At 32.1% G+C, this 23,174-nt stretch overlaps 1 protein-coding gene across 1 annotated transcript in view; it reads right to left on the reverse strand.

The window, feature by feature from the left end:
• The window catches only part of LOC128549813 (uncharacterized protein CXorf38 homolog), a 46,575-nt gene that overhangs the window by 21,081 nt on the left and 2,320 nt on the right, over positions 1-23,174 (reverse strand). The window contains exons 2-5 of the mRNA XM_053527471.1: positions 21,746-22,319; positions 19,625-19,783; positions 17,763-18,278; positions 6,531-6,606 (exon numbers count right to left, since the gene is read on the reverse strand). Coding sequence (XP_053383446.1) covers positions 6,531-6,606; positions 17,763-18,278; positions 19,625-19,783; positions 21,746-22,306 — 1,312 coding nt within the window. The 5' untranslated portion in view covers positions 22,307-22,319. The remainder of the gene's footprint in view (positions 1-6,530; positions 6,607-17,762; positions 18,279-19,624; positions 19,784-21,745; positions 22,320-23,174) is intronic.

A 23,174-nucleotide genomic window follows, 5' to 3' on the forward strand; every position in this document is an offset into this window, starting at 1 on the left:
GAATAAGAAAAGGCGGGAGCGTGGATTGAAAACATGATAATTAGTGGGGGCGCTGAGCGAAAAGTCGATATTTACGTTATAAATCGGCGCCCAAAATTAGCGGAAAGACGGAATGGCATATATCAGCCACCAAAGAATTTTGTTAAAATGTCTGTTAGGTACAAAAGACGCTCATATTTTAATATCTTATTAATTCAAGGAATTTATCAATTAATGAGTTCTTGTTTGGCTCTCTCAGGAATTGATGTGAGTCATAGCAGACATGAGACGTAATGACTAGTTCCATTAACTACTGTTTAATCCAACATCAAACTGTTCTTGGTGGTGTAATCTCTACCACACATAACTTACCAGTCCGATTCATCTCTTTTCCGTTGTAGTTGCCTAAGAGCTGACGATTTCTTCACATTTCTGAAGACCTTTCTCTAGCTGTACTTGGTGAGCGTCAAAATAATACATAGCTGTGCGATGTGAGTGCCGTTTTGAAACTACTTACCATCTTTAAACACGAGTCATTCTTTAAATACAACAAATTAAGTCTTGGAATTTGAACTGGTTATTGTAGGAAGATATGACTATACGAAGCTGTATCAAAAATGAATACATTTGGGGTATTTACTGAGTATTTTACGCGATTTTTTTAACATTTGACATTTTTGAGTCAAACGTTCACGTTTAACTCGCCGTATTTTGTTTATTTCAAGATGAAATGTTGTGACACTCACAGAACATAGTCACCAATTATTCACCAGGGCGCAGATATCTTTCATTTTACAAAAAAATTTGAATTACAGGAGATACAATAAGAAATACTTACACCACCGCTCCTCCAAAATTGCTTATCGAGCGCTGTATGTGTGAGTGCCACCTGTACTTGGGAGCGCCGGTACCAGGGTGTGATGTTATGTGACACAAGGTACGTCGCGCGACAATGCAGCATGACAAACGACACGCCACACTACATTGCGACATGACACACTAAATGCCACACGACAATGCGACGTGGCATACAATATGCAACACAACAATGCGACGCGATACACGACAGTACAACCCGGCACTTGATATTTACAGCGACATTTCATGACAAAGGCGCGACATATGGCAGTGCAACAACGCGACATTCCCGCGAACAAAATCGTACAAATTTTGTATGTCACGTCGTAATATCGACTATTGAAACTAGTGTCGTGTTGCATTTTCATGTGCCGTGTTGAGTGTCGTATTTAGCTTAACATGGCTCAAACCGGATTCCGTAGAATGACGTTGTAAACCCACAAAGAGATAAATGATATTTCATCTATACATCTTACTTGAGACATTACAGTGTTATAATCAGCTGGTAATACTGATGTTTTCTCTACACTTTTGCTGGCTTACCTCGGCGAACGATAGAATTTTAATGTGAAAACTATCAAAACAATCAGAAAATCAATTCCTGGCTCCCAGCCTTTTCCCTTTATTACAAGGAGCAAGCCAGCAGACTTAATCAGAATGGCAGTTCGTTGTTGAAAAGCAACAAATTGAAAGCTGGCTTACAAAATCCATATTGCTCACACAGGTGCCCGGCGCGTAACCTGAACTCCCCCCCCCCCCCACACACACATACCACCCACAACCCCCTGTTTTAAAAAATAAAAAAAATATCATCAAAATCCTGTAAAACACTATCAAATATAGTTACATATTACAATCAAATAAATAGTTTCAAACAAAAATATAAATAAACAAAAAGAGCACAATGACACGCAAAGGACCAATCTGTCGCAAGTAGAATATTGCATCAATCATTTGACCTGGTGACCTAGTTTGTCTAGATAAAAAATAAGGCGACATTTCAAGCAAACAAATATTCTTACCAATTTTCATTCATATCAGATTGTTAACAGACTTTTAATTGGATTTGAATGGGTGACCAAGTTTTTGACCCATATGACCAAGTTTCAAACTTAGTCTAGGAATCATAAAGATAATCATTCCGACCAAGTTTCATGAAGACATGGTCATAAATGTGGCTTCTAAACATTTTAACAAGCTTTTCTTTCAATTTGACCGGGTGACATAGTTTTTGATCCAATATGACAAATATTTAAACTTGGCCTAGTAATCATGCACATAAACATTCTGTCCAAGTTTGATGAAGATAGGTCATAAATGCTTTTCCTTTGATTTGATCTGATGACCTAGTTTTTGACCCGACACGAATTTTTACCCAGGCCTTGTGATCATCAAGAAAATAATTTTGTGTAAGTCTGTATCAAACAAAAACAAAAACTTAAACCTTCATAAGTCTGTAAGGGACAAAATAGAAAATTTTGCCCAAGTAACTCTAAAAATCTTGATTGAAAATAGCCGGTTTTCGAAATGAACCAAGATTTTATTGTGACTTAAAATATGTGTAAGGTAGGTAAAAGTCAAATATAAAATGTCACTTCTATCGTCTTCACAGGCTAAAAGTTTTCAAATTTTGGCTCTTTCAGGGGTCAATCAGGGGCTGTAACTCAGGAACCTAAAATGGATCTGACAGATCCTCCACGAAATCCGGGAGTAATTGTTGCAAGTTTGTATCAAATCAAACCAGAAAAGAAGTCTCTACATAGCTGCAAAAGCCAAAGTAACAAATTTTGGCCCTTTAGGGGGCAACATCTCTGGAACCCATGATGGGATCTAGCTAGTTTTCGAAAGTTTCAAAAGGAACCGAGATAGTATGCCTAAACAAGTTGTGGGCAAGTTTAATTAAAATTGATTGTAAGATGTGGTCTCTAATCGTGTTCACAAGAAATTGTGAACGGATGACGGACAAGTTCCGATCACAGAAGCTAACCCTGTCACTATGTGACAGGTGAGCTAAATACGAAATAAAAAAATATACTAGGTCAACCGTAGTTAGTACCCCTATTTGGCAACATATCAGAATTCGGACCACAGTATTAATATCCTACTTTCTTTCAAATGTAACCTTAATATAATTAGACTGGACAGCAGTCTAGTAACACATTTCTCAAGAGTTATATTCCATCATTTTGGAAACAAAACAAAACCTGCCTCTGATTTGATGTTTACAGCCAAGTCACCTGGACATAAATAGATTCTTTTCAAGCATGAAAGTGTTTGTGTACGTGAGTGCGTATGTTTTCAGAACATGCGCCATAGCGGAAAAATATTTCTTCGAGAACTTCTTTTAAACCAACTTAATGTCTGAATTTATAAGTCTTGAAATAAATTCCACGACTATTATCGTCTACGATTTCGCATGACTTAGAAATATTTCAGCTAGAAGACCATATCTTTATATCGAAATGACAGACAGCTAGAGACGGGTTTATCCATGAATTACAGTGTCTCAGGTAAAATATATATTTATCACAAGTTATCACTAGCTTTTATAAAACTAATCTGCAAAGTGATAAACCACTTAATAAATGTACGGAAGCCAATTGCTATTTATAATACAGTATAACTGTTGCAATACAAGTATATGAAGAGGTTTGTCCCGTGGTGTGGAAAATATTGGTGTGTAAGTGACCGCTGTTTGTCTTTAATAACGAGCACGTGCATTGAAACAGTCTACCTAAATATAAACTGTCTAAGTGAAAAAGTTACTGTGGTCCCCTGACCATGCGCTATGCATTAAAATGGAATAATTAGGATTTACTTACTAGAGGTCAGGGACCACCAAATAAAACAATAGGACCATGATGGTCCTGAATCGCGCACCTGTTCCCACATGACCCAGTTTTGAGTATGACGTCGTTTTTTTCTATTATTTGACATAATGACCTAATTTTTGAGCTCATATGACCCAGTTTTGACCTTGACCTAGATATTATCAAGATAAACATTCTGACCGGTTTTCATGAAGATCCATTGAAAAATATGGTCTCTAGAGAGGTCACAAGGTTTTTCTATCATTTGACCCATGGACCTAGTTTTCGAAGTGACGTGACGCTGTTTTGAACTTTACCTAGATATCATCAAGGTGAACATTCTAACTAATTTTCATGAAGATCTCATGAAAAATTGAAACATATGGCCTCTAGAGAGGTCACAAGGTTTTACTAAATTTTTATACCTACTGGCCTAGAATCTGACCGCATGTGACCCAGTTTCGAAACTGACCTAGATATCATCAAGGTAAACATTCAGATCAATTTGCATGAAGATCCATTGAAAAATATGGCCTATAGAGAGGTCAAAAGATTTTTCTAATTTAAGACCTACTGACCTAGTTTTTGACCGCTGTTGACCCAGTTTCAAACTTGTCTTAGATATCATCAAGATGAACATTCAGACCAAAGTTACAGATCCCATGAAAAGTATGGCCTCTAGAGAGATCACAAGGTTTTTTTGTATTATTTAACCTACTGACCTAGTTTTTGACGGCACGTGACCCAGTTTCAAACTTGACCTAGATATCATCAAGGTGAACATTCTGACCAATTTTCATGAAGATCCATTTAAAGGTATGGCCTCTAGAGAGGTTACAAATTTTTTCTATTTTAAGACCTACTGACCTAGTTTTTGATAGCAGTTGACCCAGTTTTAAACTTGACCTATATATCATCAAGATAAACATTCAGACCAACATTCATACAGATCCCATGAAAAATATGACCTCTAGAGAGGTCACAAGGTTTTTTAATTATTTGACCTACTGACCTACTTTTTGATGACACATGACCCAATTTCGAACTTGACCTATATATCATCAAGATAAACATTCAGACCAATTCTTATGAAGATTCATTCTCAAGTATGACCTCTAGGGAGGTCACAAGGTTTTTCAATTTTTTTACCTAATGACCCAGTTTTTGACGGCACCTGACCCAGTTTCAAACTTGACCTAGATATCATAAAGATAAACATTCTGACCAATTTTAATGTAGATCACATGAAATATTTGGCCTCTAGAGAGGTCACAAGGTTTTTCTATTTTTAGACCTACTGACCTAGTTTTTGACCGCACGTAACCCAGTGTTAAACTTGACCTAGATATCATCAATATGAACATTCTGGCCAAGTTTCATAAAGATCCCATAAAAAATTTGACCTCTAGAGTGGTCACAAGCAAAAGTTTACGCACGCACGCACGGACTAACGGACGGACGACGGACGCTTGGCGATCACAAAAGCTCACCTTGTCACTTTGTGACAGATTAGCTAAAAATGGTGAGTTTTTAAAGGCGCTAAACTGTCCAGAAGTGTGGCACCTTCATGCAGTTCCTTTCCGGAATTCAATAATATATGAGTAAATTGACAATGGTATTGTAGAATAATATAAATGTTTTATACGCTGTTAAATTTTCATGTAAAACAATGCTTTCTTTCTATGATTTGATGACGTTTGAACTTTTTTTCTCCGAAACATGGACCTTTACCTTAAGAAGTATTCCTTGTTTCTATACAAGTACCTGTTATTCGCAATTAACTGCCAACTTCCCCTCAGAGGTTGAGGACAAATGATATCAGACAATATGTCTTTATCAAAACGTCACTGAGAACATACGCACCACCCTGGGATCGAACTCACGACCCCTTGATTTGTAGATCTGCTCTTTCCCTATAGTGCTAAGCGGGCGGACTTTGCTACAGTCTATGTGTATTAAAAAGTTGTTTACTTTTTCTTTCAAATGAATTTCTCCCGCCATCATTGGGGTCAGATCATTCACATCAAAATGTCTTAAATTTAGCATCACTTTTCATATATTTCGATGGAACTAAAATAGTTCTTGAAAACAAATGTACCAGATATACATGTTTCTAAAAATCTAAGGCCGTACACGCCACAATGCTATAATGGAAGTCTACTGGAAAACACTTTGTGGTCCCTAACCTATAGGGTACTTTCGACACCATGGAAGCAAATTCAGACCGAATTATTGCTTCTTAAAAAACTGTAAGCCTGACCACTATTAAAGATCAGAAGTAGTCCAAATACAATAGTCCTATTCTTCGTTCCCTTTCCTCGTACCCTTTCTCGATAGAAAAGTGGTTTCTTTCACTGTACTACGTTTCAGTATATACTTATAGTATTCAGTTGGAAACTGCATGCTCAAATCGCTGTCTTGATAAAATATGGAACAAGAATTTCATATCCCGAAAAGAGATATAACTGAAAGATTCGAACAGGAGTAAAATCAGAGGGTTGTACTGAATCAAGCGTACTTAGTCTAATGTTGCCTAAAAGCTAACAACACTTTCCCTTTTTTCTGTTGTAAAGTTATAGCTCATTACGTTAATATGTCTCTGACACTGTATTTTAAAAAAAGAAATTAAAATAATATCATCAGTAAGCATAACTTACTACACAGAATTAATTTAAATGTTCATCAACCAGAAACACCTGTTGACCAACATCAGTCTGACTGATATTGCTTTCTTCCTGTTTTTCTACGGAAAGTAGATGGTTCAACTCGATAAAAGAAAACAAATATAAATTCAACAAATCGATAGGACTTTCACACTTTAATAATACAAATAATATAATGATATAATATGTTTTTTAAATGTTGAGTAAAGGTAAGAATTACCTGCTCTCATTCTTTCATAATTAGACTGCAGAACCCTGTCACGAGGACTTGACTTCATTAAATCGTCTTCTGTTGCCTATATGAGAGAAATTTAACAATGTAAATGCTTGTATTTATCTTTTTTCCACGATCAAGCGCTTATATAAATCAAGTCAGTGATTTTTTTTTAATTTGGTGAATTCATTTTAAACAAAATGCTCAATAGTAACACGACAGTTAATACAACTATATGTTTCTGCAGTTACTTAAAACTGACTTTGAAAAAAAAATTCAAGGGTCAATAGGTCAAAGGTCAATTTCGTAGTTACATTGAGACTAAAAACGGTTCCTAATTGAGAACTGATTAATGCGTCAAACTTTATAGGATGATTCCATGTAAACAGTAAAAGCACATTGTTATTATAAAGATCAAAGGTCAAGGTCACTGTAACACTGAGACTGAAAAAGGTTTGACCATTGCTTAGCTGCTTAATCTAATTGACTGATCAATGCAACACAAAACAGTTAAAGATAAAATAGGTCTTACAAAAATTTGTTACAATTGGAGAGTAGTATAAGAAATGAGGGTTTTGGCCCGATTCTTTCAATTTTAATTAGCCTGCCCGATTCTATAAGTGCACTTTGGTCTTACCCTAAACTTTAGTAGAAACTAAGCTTCTGTCTTAAAATACTAACTTGGTACCCTTGGTACCCTGACAATCTTTGGTTAAACCAAACGAAAACCTCCAGTTTAACCAAATGAAAACATCTGATTTGATGAACGTAAGGTTGAAGGAATAAAATGAAAACCAAGGTCTACTCAAATTGAAAACAACAATTAAACAAAAAAAAAAACGGAAAAATTTTATGACCTTCTCTACTTCTTCCCTAGTCATTTTTTCATCTGGTTCTTTAGATTTGCTGTGAAAAAAATCAAACACTTCTTGTGGTGTATTATATTTTTTGTATCTAAAAGTTCTAAATCAATGTCTTTATAAAGATCAACTGTAAATTCTTTTGGTCTTCTCCCAATTCTTCTAATTTTTCACTTGTATCATCAGTTGTTTCAGTTATTCCCATCTTTTCTCTTCCATAATCTTCTAATCTCTTAAGTTCATCTTCAAATCTCTTACGTTCATCTTCTCTTCTCTTAAGTTCATCTTCAGTAACCTCAACAGGTTCATCTGGTTTATTTCCCCAATCTATTGGTGTATAGAAAGTTGGTTTTAAGGCTTGTTTTTTTTTCTTATTTCTCTTCCATAATCTTTCAGTACTTCTTTAATTTCTTCTTCGGTAGGTTCTTTGTTTATTTCCCTGTATTTTTATATTCCCTCGCCAGTTCTTCAGGAGACCATGTAACTGATGGAGGTTCTTGGAATAGCTGTGGTAAACCCTGGTATGTTTGTATGTCTTTCATTTTATCACCTAGTAACGCTAATTGCTCCTTAATTCCAGGTAATGCTTTTAACTTACTTGATAATTGTTCTTTTTGACTTTCTATTCCTTCAGTAATTGGTTTATAAATTTCATTATACATAATTATCCCGATTTGTAGCTTTTTTTAATTTTTTCTCTCATTATTTCTTTTCTAAGAGCTCTCATCTTTTGCCCGACTAAGTTTTTTCTTATTCTCATTTCATTAAGTTTTGATTGCATTTATATAATAATGTTAGATAATGTAAGATAATGCAAAATAATGTAAGATAATGTAATATTATTATATAATGGAAATTCCAAATTATGATACAAAAAGTGATAAATCTAATAACTTTAAACAACGTCATGCTTTTATGCCAGATTCATGTTTTTGAATGTTAATATGTGGATCTTCTGGATCTGGAAAAACAAATACACTAATCCATATGATAAGAAAACCTCTTATATATTATGATAAATTATACCTATATGCTAAAAGCCTAGAACAATCTAATTATCAGGATTTAATTAATTTCTTAAATGGAATTGCTAAAAGAATTAAAGTAGATCCAATGAAATACTTGAATGTTCTAATAATGAAATAATTGATGTTAATGATCTTGAATCAGAAAAACAAAAAGTAGTAATATTTGATGATTTTGTATGTGAAGAAAAAAGGTTCAAAATAAAATAACAAAATACTTTATTCAAGGACGTCACAAAAGCTGTTGTGTTATTTATTTAAGTCAGTCTTACTATAAAACACCAAAAGACATTCGAATTAACTGTTCACATTATATTTTATTTGAAAGTCCAAGTAAACGGGACAATGATATGATTTGTAATGAACAAAATATTAACCCTAACTCTTTTGCAAATGCAACAAAACAAAAATATAATTTCTTATATATTGACAAACCAAGGAAGTTTTTAAGAAAAAACTTTACAGGAATTATATAGATGGGAGTTTTTAATGATGTAAAACAAATAAGTGAACCTGACAGTATAAGTAAAGTTAAATTTGATATTGATTTAAGTGATTATGCTACTAAAAAACAATTCAGAAAACTTAAAAAGGAAACGGAATCGTATCTTCACAGAAATAAGGAACTTGATAACACAATGAACAGAGCATTAGATGCAGTTTCAAGACGGTTTATGTATAAAAAAGTTCAAAGTGTAATAGATGACTATAATCTTGAAGATATTAAAAGTATAAAACAGACACTAGAAGCAGAAGTAAAGAATATTGAAGAATTAACAAAAGATTTTAAAAACAATTCATTATTAATAGTTCAGTTACAAGGTAAACTTGAAGAAGAAATGAAAGCTATGGTTGATTCTATTAAAGAACTTGAAGAGAAATCTGATTTGACAGATGACAAAAAAAAATTCAGAACCAATTTTGAAAAGTTGTACAATCAAGTTCAGGAATTAAAAGATAGTATGATTAAACATGAAGAGCTAAAAAACAAGATTATTGAAGCCGAGAAAAAGTTACAAAATATGTATCAGTTAGAAATTAGAACAGAAATAAGCAAACTTAACACTGACTTTACAAAAAAGAATCAAGATTTACTCGATACATTTTCAAGTAAATTTGCAGAATATAAATCTGAACTGGAAAAGGCAGCTTCACAAACAGGTGATGACCATGGCATAGCATTAGATAACCTTAAAAAAGAGCTCAATTCTAAAATAGAAAATTTTAAGAAACAACTTCGGATCTTGATTAGTAATGCCGACACACGTCACAATTTAAAGTACGCAGACTTAAATACACTTACAGAAATATTATAAAAAGATATCAACGAATTTAATGATAAAATTAAAACAATAATAAATGATCTGGACTTTGTAGTTGAAATATCAGCTAAACAAGGAGAATCCATCACTGCTAATACCCAAGCAATTTCCACTAATGCAGAAAAAAAATACAGAAGTAAAAAATGTTTTCTTAAAACAAGACACACAATTAGCTAGAGCAAAGACTGTTGTTGACAATTTGTCTGCTTCTGAAGTTGCTACAACAAAACGACTTGATGATTTAGCTGAAATAATTCTTAAACTTAATAAAAAATATAATACTTTGGAAGATGAACTAGAAACAGTAAGACGTGAAGTGTTTCTTTTTGAATACTACAATAGCAGACAACAACATGTAAATCTTTATTATACTCGTATTCAAATTCAGACATATGACATTGAAGATAAACAGTTACAACAAAAGGTATTAAATACCACAGATTTATTTGAATTATTTGGATTACGAGGTAATAAGATTACAGATTATAAAAGTTTTATTAAAACAAATCATAAATATTCAGAAAATAATCGTAAAAATAGGAAATAAGATGTTTTTCAAATCCAACAAGATGGGGATTACATAATCGAAATAAATATTATAATTAGCAACTCTGATAGAACATTTGATATAATTTTTTTGATTGGTGGAGTGGACCTGATAACTATGAGCTTGAAAAGATAAGATCTGAACAGGCAATTAAATCAAATGTTTTTAATAAAAAAAATTAAAATTAATCTAAAAAAAGGAATGATGTTTACAATTCAACCATTTGTTGTTTTACCAGTACCATTTGAAGGTTCTGGTAAATTTATCATAGAACCCGGTAGTTATATCAGATTTTATCTAGTTAACTAAAACTTTAATTAATTACTGTGTTTTTTATATAATGGGAATATTCAATAATATCAATGAAAAAATAAGTAAAATAGAAAGATTGACGTCAACACAAATTAAAAGAAAACCTCCATTGTTTTTAACATCTGCAACAGAAGATGTTGCTGGATTATTTCAATGGAAAATTGATAATGCTAGTCCTGGTTTAGTTCAAAATGGTAATAATGTAACAATTAATTTTAATTGCATTTTAATTTTCTTGTTAATGCAATTAAATTAGATAAAGGAGAAGCTAATTTACAACTAAAAATAAAGAAAATGTAATTCTTCAAAGTTACAATGCCAAAACTAACAGAAAAAATGAATCTATTTCTATTAATTATGCAAATTAATTTCAAACAAATGATGTAATTTATATTAATTCTTTAAACGTTATGAATATTCAATTAACAATTTATGGTTCTGTAATATAACCAGGCTGAGCGTGAAGCTCATAAGTAGCTGAAGCTGCCGTAGGCGTCAGGGGACCAAGGTCCGCTCCGTAAGCTAATGTATCAATACCATTATCAAGAATATATCTTTTATCGTCATAACATGATTAAGATGTTTTATTTATAACATAACTGGAAAGATTGTGTTTATCAGGACGAATAACTTTAAAGGTGTGATTACTTTGGGTTGAATTAAACAAAGTATCTTTGTAATTTTTATGAACTATTGTTTTCTTTACAACATGTTTTTTAATTCCTTTACATTTTTTAACATTAACTTCATTTTGTAATAAATATGAATACATTTTACTTCTTAATCCGACAAATTCAACAATGGGAATGCCGGCAGCTTCATCTTTAAATTTTCCAATTACATTTTTATTATTGTCGAAATAAAATTTTGAATTACTATCGTAATCACTATTATCAAATAAATCTTTGTCCTTATAAAAATCCTCATATGCATCTTTGGTTTTTATTTCATAACATAATGAATCAGTGTCGGTGAATAGTAATTTACAATTACCTTTATACTTTTCCTTAATGTAATTATAATGAAAATCATACATTAAATATTTTGATAAATCTCGAATGCACATTCCAAAATAACAAGGTCAGTTTAATAACAAGCTTTCTTTTATTCTATGAATACCAAACAAATTCTTGTTAAACATCGTTGAACTAACAAATGAAGGTTTGGCAATATATTTTAATAAAAGGTTTTCATCATGTGTCAGTTTAATATTAACCCTCTTTCGTAAATTCTCCATCGTCTTACCGAATACAGAATTGTTCATTGACTTAAAAAAATCTTTTTCAAATGAATTTTTTGCTTTAGATCTTTTTTGAGTATTAAAATCAATATATTTTTTAACCAAGGACTTTCGTCAAAAGTTAATATTTTGTGAATTTTTGTTACTTTTAACCCTAATTGTGCATATAGTTGAAGGTTTTTATAATGAACAACATAATTTTGTTTTTTCATTAAAGTTGGAAATAATTTTTTTACATTACTTTTTCCTATTTCAATTTCTTTTTTAATATTTTTACTATAATTTGAAAGCCATTCGTCTGGTATTTTGATTTTTCCAGGAGCCAAAGGATAATCATTGTGTACAGTATGTAATTCTTTTGGATATTCAAGACCACATTCAATTATAAACTTAGTTTTGCCCTTTGCAATTAATTTCTTGTATTGTTTTTTGGATATAAATTTAAAGTTTCCAGAGGGCAAAGGTCGACACATGGCCCAACCATAAAGATTATTGGCGTCGAGGTACATAATGTATTTAGATTCTAATTTAGGATCATAATCTTTCATATATTTATTGTTTGCTTTACTGTATCTGTTTGAAATATAATTTATTCCTCCTCTCAGTCCCTTTTCAATAAAAAGATACATATCAAAATCAGTTATTAAATCCAGACTTATTCCAGTCATTTTTAACATTGCATCCCAAGCTAAACTGGGACTACTAAAATAATGACAAGGGTCTAATTTGTAGTACTCTAAACATAATTTTCTAAAATTTTCAAATACATCAGCTAAAAGTAATACATCAGTTTTTAAATATAGATCATGATACTCTCCCATTGTTTTAATTTTAAATTTATTCCAAACATTTTTAGCATGCTCATATTCTTCATTAGATATGTGTGTTACATTTAAAATTGAATAAAACTCTTTATTAGGAGGTAATTTTGTTTCTTTGATTTTTTTTAAATGAATCCATGTAATCATATGGATAAACATTTTTTATTTTTAATAATTCTAGTGTAACTTAAGGTTCCAGCTTCGCTATATTTTTATCAAATTCCTGAGATAAATATTTAAATTCTGGAATATGTTTTACTGAGTTATCCAATGATTGAGACATAAATTGGAATGAATCAATAAAGACCAAGTCGGAAATCATAAATGCCATATATCTTTCCATATTGTTAGGAATAACATTAATTTCTTTTTTGAATTTCCCTATTTGTTGCATAATAAAACGGCCGTCATAACCTCTTAAATTATGAAAAATAACAGGAATTTTGTGTGTTAGTCTAAAATTAATTTTACATTCTGAGTGAGCACTTCCTCTGAATTTTCCTGTTATATGACAATGGTCTCTTACTTTTATTGAATCTTCTATATATTCTATTTCACAGATATGACAAAACTTTTGTTTTTTAAATTCAATATCGTCTTTATTAGACATTCTTAGTTCTTTGTTAAAGTGCTCTTTAAATATTTCCTGACAATATTCCTCTTCCTCAAGCATTTTTTCAATAAACTTATAAACTGCATTAGAACCTCTATAAATCTGGGTTGGTTTAGTATATTTATCGTCATAACAACAAACAACTTTATAGCCGTAACCACAATCTATATGTTTTTGATACGGTTCAGTAAATGAAGATTCAGGTGACGGTAAAGCAGTTAAAACTTTCTTAGTTATTGATTCAAAATCAGCATAAATTACAAAAGGTACTGCTAAACCTTTATGATAATTTTTAAATTGTACTTTACTTCCCTCTTTTGGCATTTTTACAGCTTGAACACCATTAATAGCTAAACAATTTGGAATATGTTCATTCAATATTCTTTCTTGAGAAAAATTTTGTAAGCATGATTTGCAAAAATATTTTTTATTTTTACATTTTGTTTTTTTAAACATTAATCTATTAAAGTCTCTTATCCAAACATAATGATGGACCAAGGTCCCTGGTGACGCGTCATTTATCTTATCTTTATTGATTAATAACATGTCAGACCTTTCGGAATATTGATATTTTGATATGTACAATGGATAAATATTTCTTCATAACCAAATATATTAAATGAAATATCATTTTGAGTTTCAATTTTAGATATTTGATTTAATGTAACCAGAAACTTTATTCCTTTATAATTGAGTTTTTCTATATGTTTTTTATATTTTGAAACTTCTTGAGGGGTTTTTTTAACAGGAAATTTATAAGCTAAATGACACCATCTTAAACATTCATTATCATCATTCTTTATATTTATTAATCCTTTCATTGGATGTTGTAATTTCTTTGGTAACGCTAATTAACTTGAAGCAGCCAGTGGTGTGGTGTATATTTATATCTATTTATATAATTAGCATCAACTGACTCTATTCTCCAGCCATTTCCTTCTGAAATCCAATTACCAATTCTATTTATTATTTCATCAAAAGCTTGACGTAAAGTGTTTTTTTATTTCGTTTGTGTTAATAATTTCTTAAGCCTTTGATTGAAAATAAGCTGATTTATATATTGTACCTGTTACACTCATTTTTACAAAAGTTATTTTTAGTACAATATTTATTTTTATACCTTTTAAAGCTTTAAGTTCAGATTTAAATATTTCATAAGAGTTGTTTATAGTTAAATATAATTGATTTTTTTGGATCTTGTCTATATTCAATTTTAATTTCAAATTTCTTATAATATTGCTTTGTAGATCTCTCAATTTCCACCTATATATTATATTTAGAAAATAAAATCACTAAGGAAAAAATAATAAAAGAAATTAAAAATATTTGGATTTATATCTTTTTCCGCTTGTTTTTGATATTCCACTTTTAACTTGGTTTTTTCCTTTGCAACACATTGTTATTAACCCAGAATTAATATCGAGGTCTTTAGATGCTGCATAAGTGCTTTTATATGTTTTTTCTTCATTAGTATCACAATCGGTTGCAATAACTTTTTTAGGATTGTTTCAAATATTATTTGGTCTGGGACAATCACATAATATTTCATTACTTTCCTCTTCTAACATTAAACAACCACAGTCCCATTCAAATAAATTCCTTTCTAATAGATAAGGATCTATAACATTTTGTAATTTATCAATGACATGATTTTTATATTCATCGCTAACTATTTGATTATGTTTTGATTTAATAACATTTCTTCTTTTAAGAACTTTTTTATATGAATTATTGTCTGGATTCAGTATTTCTTCTAAAATGCTAGACAATTTTGGCATAATCGTTCTATCTACCTTTCTATTAACCATCTATATATAATATACTTATAGAAAAAACTTTAAAAAACACACGTAAAATTTAATATAACTCTTCTTCTTTTTTACTTTTATATCTGTTAAGTTTAAATTCCTTCATATGCATTTCAAGAGGTGTTGAATAGTTTTTTTTCTTTCTGCATTTCTAATAGTATTGTAAAAATATCCTGAATAACTTTTTTCTCTTCTTCTTTATTCACTTTTCCAGGATCATAAGGGCCATGAACAGTTAAAGCTGCAATCCATGCTTTTGTAATAAGTTGTTTTATTTTGTGGTGGTGTTACTTTAAAATAGCTTTTTTGTCTTCAACTTTTAGTCTATTAATAAATATAGTAATTATTGATGGAACAGCGTCAGCAATTGCTAAAAATATAGGAATAGCTGGAACAAGTGCTAATGCAGCCGAGCAACCAAAATACCTGCTGTAATTTGTAATCCTGTATTTACTCTTCCACAAAACTTATAACTTTTTCTGTAAGCAGCAGCTAGTTTAGTTAAGTGAATAATTACTTGGTCTATTGTTTCTATTCCATTATTAGAAATTAGATTTTTATTACTCATTTATATAATATATTTTCAATTTAAATTTCTTCCAATTCACTAAACGGAACCCAACTATTAAATTTTTCATTGTAACCTTTCCATTTTACTAAAGCTTGTTTTTTCTTATAGTCTCGTCTAATAACTTTTTCTATTCTAAAAACTTCTTGTGTAGTAGGTAAAAGTTCTTGTTCATAAGATGAACCCTGAATTATTTCATCATTTAAATCTTTAATAGTGTATATTCTTGGATTTGTATTATTAATTCCATGAATTATAAATATCTCCTCTGTCCATTTTGGTGTATATCCTTTTTCAAGATGTCTTTTAAGTTTGCTTAAGCGAACTCGATCACCAATTTTAAATTTTGCTTTACTCTTTGGTATCTTTAATTTACCATATAAGTTAAAGTAAACAGTACCTTTATTTAAGTTTTTACTGGCTTTGGTTGGTGTCATTTTTATACTAAAATGTTTTGTTTTGTTATATTTATCAACCATATCCTGCAAATTATCTAAATAAGTATAAGTATTATTTGCTGTAAAATATTTCCACATTATTCTTTTTAAACTTCTATTAAATCTTTCAATAACTACAGCTTTTCCTTCATTAAATGTATGATACATGTTAATATTATTTTTATTCAAAAATGATTCAAACTTTTTAATATTATAAAATTCTTTTCCTTCATCTACCCATAAATTTGTTGGTGTTCTACCTCCTGAAACTATTTTATTAAATGCTTCAGTAACAGATTCTCCAGTTTTATTCTTTAATGGAATAACCCAAGCATATTTACTGAATATATCAGTAACGGTTAACAAGTACTTTACTCCTTTATTATATTTTGAAAAAGCTTGCATATCAACTAAATCAGCAGACCAAGTATCATCAATGTCACGGACAATAACTTTTCGTTTCCTAAATTTTCTTTTAATTGGTTTGTGTAATTCTTCTGCTAATTCATCACTCCAACGGTAGCTTGGTGCAGTTATTTCGGGGGTATACTCTACCCCATTTTCCCGTTTTTTGACTTTCGTCCCAACCCAAGTTTGTATATCGTTTTAATTACAGGTTTCACAACTAAATGTTTTGCAATCTTTTCCCCGAATGTTTTTGATTTAGTGTTATTTAAGTCGGAAAGCATTTGCTTATCGCATTTGGCCTTTTCAATACCGCTGCCGTAGCAGAAATCATGAGTTTTGCATACTGCATCCAGTTCGTTGACAGGAGGTCCATTATCTAAAGCATTTCCGGGCCCGCAATAGTTATATCCTGGAAGTGTTAACCCTTTCTTAGGTAAAATAGGTAACATTGCTTTGTGAATATCTATATTACCTGCTGTGATAGTACTTTTAACAAACTTTGATTTCATTCTTCCACAAGACGAACAGGTAGCCATTATCATTTTTCTCCCGTTTTTTGTTATAACATAATAAGGATTTATATTATCAGTACATCTTTTTTCTTTTAAACAATATATTTTATTTTGTAAACTCATCTATATCATATGTATTTAAAACTTTTTATTGGGTTTAAAACCTGTGGTTTTTGAATTGTCTGGCATTGGTCAGTCCCTACCAAGGACTATAGGTTAAATAAGGTCAGATTGACCCTTCAACCTTACGTCCATCAAATCAGATGTTTTCATTTGGTTAAACTGGAGGTTTTCGTTTGGTTTAACCAAAGATTTTCAGGGTACCAAGGGTACCAAGTTAGTATTTTAAGACAGACACTTAGTTTCTACTAAAGTTTAGGGTAAGACCAAAGTGCACTTATAGAATCGGGCAGGCTAATTAAAACTGAAAAAATCGGGCCAAAACCCTCATTTCTTATACTACTTTGGAGGACGATCCCTCTTCAATTTTTACAAATATAGTTTTATGTCTGTATTTCATATGTGTTGATATTTTATATTTAATATCATTTAAACAATCTAATTAACCAATTATGTTGAAATTTTCAATAACTGCTAAGACCTTTTATATGTTTTTGGTATAAATGCCTTGCATTCCGACAAGACATAAAACCCTCGAAACATGAGTATCAACCAAGTCTAATGACTCAGTCTTTATTAATTTTTCTCGAGATCAATATTTTTCATATAACTTTCATATATATCAAGAATATAATATAATTTTACCTTAGTAATATCATCATTACGCTTGGCCTCGATCTGAATCTGAGCTGACTGTTTTCTTTCCAGCTGATTAAGTATATCTTCTCCTTTACGCTCTAAATGCTTTTCAATTTCTTTCCCTTTTTGATCTAGTTTCCCTTTTGATCCCAATTCTACCATTCTTAAATTATCTTTGATTTCCATCTCCTTTTTATCCATAGTCTCTGTAGATTCAATTTCCTTCATCCTAATCGCTTCTTTGATTTCTTTCTCTCTCTTCTGTAGTTTTCCTATTAAGTCGATTTCTGTCTTTCTCAAATCATCTTTCATATCTACCCTTTTCTGTGCGAGTTCATCTTTAATAGTTGAACCTATCTCCTTTATCTGTGTTTTACTTTCATCAGTTTTAACTCCAATTTCATTCGATGCGTCAACTATTCTCTGTTCAAGATTCTTTTCCTTCTCTTCGATTGCATCCATTGCAATACGACGGACTTCCAATTCATCTGTAGTTGTTATTACAAACTTTTCCTGCTTTAGCTGTAAATTAAATATAAATTATCTGGAACAATTTATCTTTATTATAGCACTCAGAGCTACAATGATACTTAACAAGACAGTCTGCAAGACCACTTAATTCCAAGCCACTGTGATGGATAGTAAAATGGTAAAACTTTGACCTTGACCTTGAACTGGCATAGCTGACTCATGAATTCTGCACATCATCTTGATGAGGAGATCAATTGAACCAAGTTACATGAAATTCTATTAAAGGGATTTAAGATAGAGAGCTCAAACTTTTGACAATGAGTTGTGATTTGACCTTGAGTTGACAAGGCTGACTCATGACTTCTTGATTAGGTGATCATTTGACCGAAGTTTGATTTAGGAGATACAGAGTGTACACAAAATGGAAGGCTTAAACATTTGATCCTAGATTGCGACCTTGACCTTGAGCCGGCATGGCTGACTCGTAAGTTCTTTACATCGTCTTGGTAAGGTGATCCTTTGACCCAAGTTTTACAAAATTCCTTCAAGAATTAAGGAGATATAGAGCGGACACGAAATGGAAGGCTAAAACCTTTGACCTCGAGTTATGACCTTGATCTTGAGCCGGCATGGCTGAATTATATGTTCTGCACATCGTCTTGTACAGGTGATCATTTGACCCAGGTTTAGGAGACACAGAGCGGAAACAAAATGGAAGGCTTACACCTTTGTCCCTAAGTTGTGACCTTGACCTTGAGCCAACATGGCTGACTCATAAGTTCTACATATATCATTGATGAGGTCATCATTTTATCTAAGTTTGATGAAAATCCTTCAAGGAGTTTAGGAGATACAGAGCGGACACATAATGGAAGGCTAAAACAATTACCCTATATTGTGACCTTGACCTTGAGCCGGCATGGCTAACTTTCAAGTTCTGCACATCGTATTGATGAGGTGATCATTTGACCCAAGTTTTATTTAATTCCTTCAAGGAGTATAGGAGTTATAGAGCGGACATAAAATGGCTAACACATTTGACCTTGAGTTGTGACCTTGACCTTGATCCGGCATGGCTGACGCATAAATTCTTCACATCGTCTTGATAAGGTGATGATTTGAACCAAGTTACATGAAAATCCTTCAAGGGGTTTAGGACATATAGAGATGACACAAAAATGTTACGGACGGACGAAGGACGGACGGACAGAGACCCCCTAAAACCCCTATCACTCGTGGCGGAGAATTAAAAATAGCTGAAATTAGCGCGGAATTTAAAACAACAAAAAATATATATGCATGCGGAAAGAACATTATAAACTTAGTCTAAATAACATATTCATTATAAAACTCCAGTTATTTGAATTCAGGAACTCAAGTTGCGTCGGGAATATTACCTCAAGCAGTTTCTTGACCGCATTTTTAGATTCTTGTCTATCTTTGATTTCTTTATCATCTTGCAGCAATTCTATCATATCATCTATATAATTTGCAATGTCTGTGTCCTCTACTTCCATATTGTTACAATGAAATATGGCGTTTCTGTGTTGAAGTACCTGCAATACGTCAACAAATCAACAAGGCTTAGAAACATTATTTAGACAAAACGTTTTTTATCACAAATCCTGAAGTCATGAACATTGCATTTAGTATGTGTATGTAAAACAGAACAGGACAGAACTGAACAAAAAGAAAACTTTACTAAGTCTAGCAGTAGTACATCGCCTATTATTCACGAAAAAAAACAGTACTAATTTACTAGTCATAAATGACCTCCAAATCAAATGTGATCTTAGACGAAAGCATTCTCTAGTCATTAAGTAAAAAGTTCTACTGCTCTGGGTCTGTGACCTTGACGTTTGACCTACCGATCTCAAAATCATTAGGAGTCGTCTGCTCGTCAAAATCAGCCGCCGTATTAAGTTTCGTGATCTTCGTCCAAAGCGTTCTCAAGTTATTTTCCAGAAATGGTTTAACTGTTCCGGGTCACTGTGACCTTGACCTTTGACTTGCTGACCTCAAAATCAAAATAAGTCATACGTTGGTCATGATCAACCTGTCTATTAAGTTTCATGACTCCAGAAAAGGTTTAACTATTCCTGGTCACTTTGACCTTGACCTTTAATCCACCAACTTCAATATTATGAAAAGGTCTAATTCTCTGGTATGACCAACCCCTCTATCAACTTTCATGATCTTAGGTCTAAACATTTTTAAGTTATCATTCGGAAACCGATTAACTCTTCCAATCACTGTAACCGTGACATTTGACCCACTCCACTTAAAATCAATCATCTTGAGTTATTTAGCGGAAACCGATTGATATACGGACCGACCAACCGACCAATATCTGCGAAATAATATACCCCTCCCTCATCGAAAGAATAGCGGGGGTGGGGACATTATAAATAATATGATATAAAACGTCATTTTCCATTAGATAATTTTAACATTATGGGCGGCTATACGTCAGGCGTAGTAATTTTATATTAATTCGATACTAATAGCACTATTAGAATGAAATGTGATGTCATTGTTGGGTCGTGTATGTAACAGAATAAAATATACATATATTACGAGTGAAATATTCGACCGAACAGATCACATGTGTGATATATGTGTGAAGTATTCGATCGAAAATAGTACACACATATACGTTGGACTTTGTTTTTCAGAGACAGACCAAAACGAATATCTCAGACCACCGGCACTACTACCACTACCACACATTATTAGATCTACTTTATGCGGGTGACTCTGGTAAAATACATTGAAAAAAAGCCAACAGAAGATCTTTAATCAGTTAGTCAGTGATTTATTGATAACAAGCTGTCCCTGCATTTAAGAAAAACAGAGTTTATTTTTTATTCGGCTCAAAAAAAGCCCAGGTTAAAGTCGGATAATAACCTTGATATAAGTTGCAATGGTCAAACTATAAATTCCACATCTGAATCATCTGAAGTATCTAGGTGCAACTTTAGATCAGAGTCTTACTGGTGAATAAATGGCTAACTCTAGTATCATAAAGGAAAATGCCAGGTTAGAATTTCTGTATAGGAAACAGAAATTTCTTACTGCTCATACTAAAAGACTTTTTAGTCTTTTTACAGTGTCATTTTCACTATGCTTGTTTTATTTCTGGTTTTACGATTTATCTCTGTTTTGGAAAAGCAGCCTACATGGTCTGATGGTTATCCAATTTCAAAATGATTTAGTCAACGTTTTGCATGATTTCATTATTTCGACTTTCCTACGTCGTATCTTTTCAATGCTGTAGCACTTTCCTGCCGCCCATGCGCACATATCTGTTTATAAATTTACGATTACGCGAGGTGGAAAGTAGCTACTGCCTTTTCAATACAATGATAAGCTCGGAAATTATTGAAAGTACATGTTTTGTTCATAATTTGTTTTCAAACTGCTCATACATTTCTTATAAAGTATATTAATGTCATTGTTGCTGTAACCGTATATGCTTGAAAGTGAACATTAAGCATAATAGTGTATATGTTACTTACCCTTGAGAAAGCATCATTACCAGATATAACACTCTGGATATGGTGATGGAACTTTAGATTATCAATCAACAGGTGCAACAAGCCGGAACAGTCAAACTCAGTTGCTCTTAGCTTGTGTTCATATCCTGGAGCATTTATGAAACATTTTGCAACAGCCCAAGGTTCAGTACACCACTGATGAGCGTCTGTGTTTCTCCAGTATGGGACAGGTGGAGTAGATGCGTGACGCCTAATAATTTCGTCGTATATAGCACCACATACGTTGTTGGGACAAGACGTTTTCCCGCGAGGATGTAGACAGTTACAATGAGTTTGACCGAGAGGACACTGTCTATTTTTGGTTTGAACATGGTCCGGCTGGAGTGTGCGTACATCACAAAGTCCACATGAAACTGCAGATAGATTATGTTTCTGTTTAACTTTATCTAAGATATCAACATGCTGCTGGGTAACAAGATGATCACAGAATGGTGCCAAGCCGTCTTTTACATATTTAATACCAAGTCTGGCTCTCACCCAGTTCCTGTATTTCTTGTTCTCAAGCTGCGCCCTGTGGTCCATTGTTTATCTTTATCTGTAAGTAAGAACGGTATCAATATGTCTGTATGCCTGCATTATACAATACTATGATGGAATACAGTACATCTGTAAATAAGTTATAAAGTTTAACGCCTAAAGTTTAATGTTAACTGATTCAAGATTTTGAAAATAATTTCTTTACATAGTTATTGAACATGCAGAACTGTGAAGTTATTCCGTGTGTTTTACGACGTTTCATCTGGTACAGTAATACTGTTTTAAGCAATAAAAGATATTGAATACTTTCAAACGTGCAAGTCAAACTGTTGACATTTGAATTTGCAAGTTCTGACTGTATACATACTGGGAAAGTGACCATGTCCTCTTGTGTCTACTTTTCTAAATGCACCTGAATGATTTGATTTATCTTAGTCATACATGTACCATTTGTGTAAAATTATTTAATAAGACGGGCGGCTATGACCTTTAACGACTCAAAGTAATTTGATCAATCTTGTTGGAAGGTTATTTATATGGTGGCCCGTAGCGTCCATTTTAATGTGGCGAAAAGTTTTACTTTAAGATTTTAAAATGTATCGGGGAACTTTCAAATCCAGGAGATTTTATATCGAAATTGTATCAAATGTTGAGGTCACAAAATCTATTGATATACTTATCTCCGTAAACTTTGCGAATTGCAGACGAGACATTTAAATTTGCTGTAATTTTATCGATGCGTACCATATAAAATGTCGAGTTTGATCACTTAAACCTCAAGTTTATATGCCTAGAAACGTCTTTTATAATAGGTCGAGGCACCTTTAAAAAGAAGAAAAATAAATAAAAATTCAAAGAAAAAACAAACAAAAAAGCAAAAAAAAATATAACAAAAAAAAAGATGAAAAAAGGA

This window comes from Mercenaria mercenaria, chromosome 16 (assembly GCF_021730395.1).
Source record: "Mercenaria mercenaria strain notata chromosome 16, MADL_Memer_1, whole genome shotgun sequence".
NCBI lineage: Eukaryota > Metazoa > Mollusca > Bivalvia > Venerida > Veneridae > Mercenaria > Mercenaria mercenaria.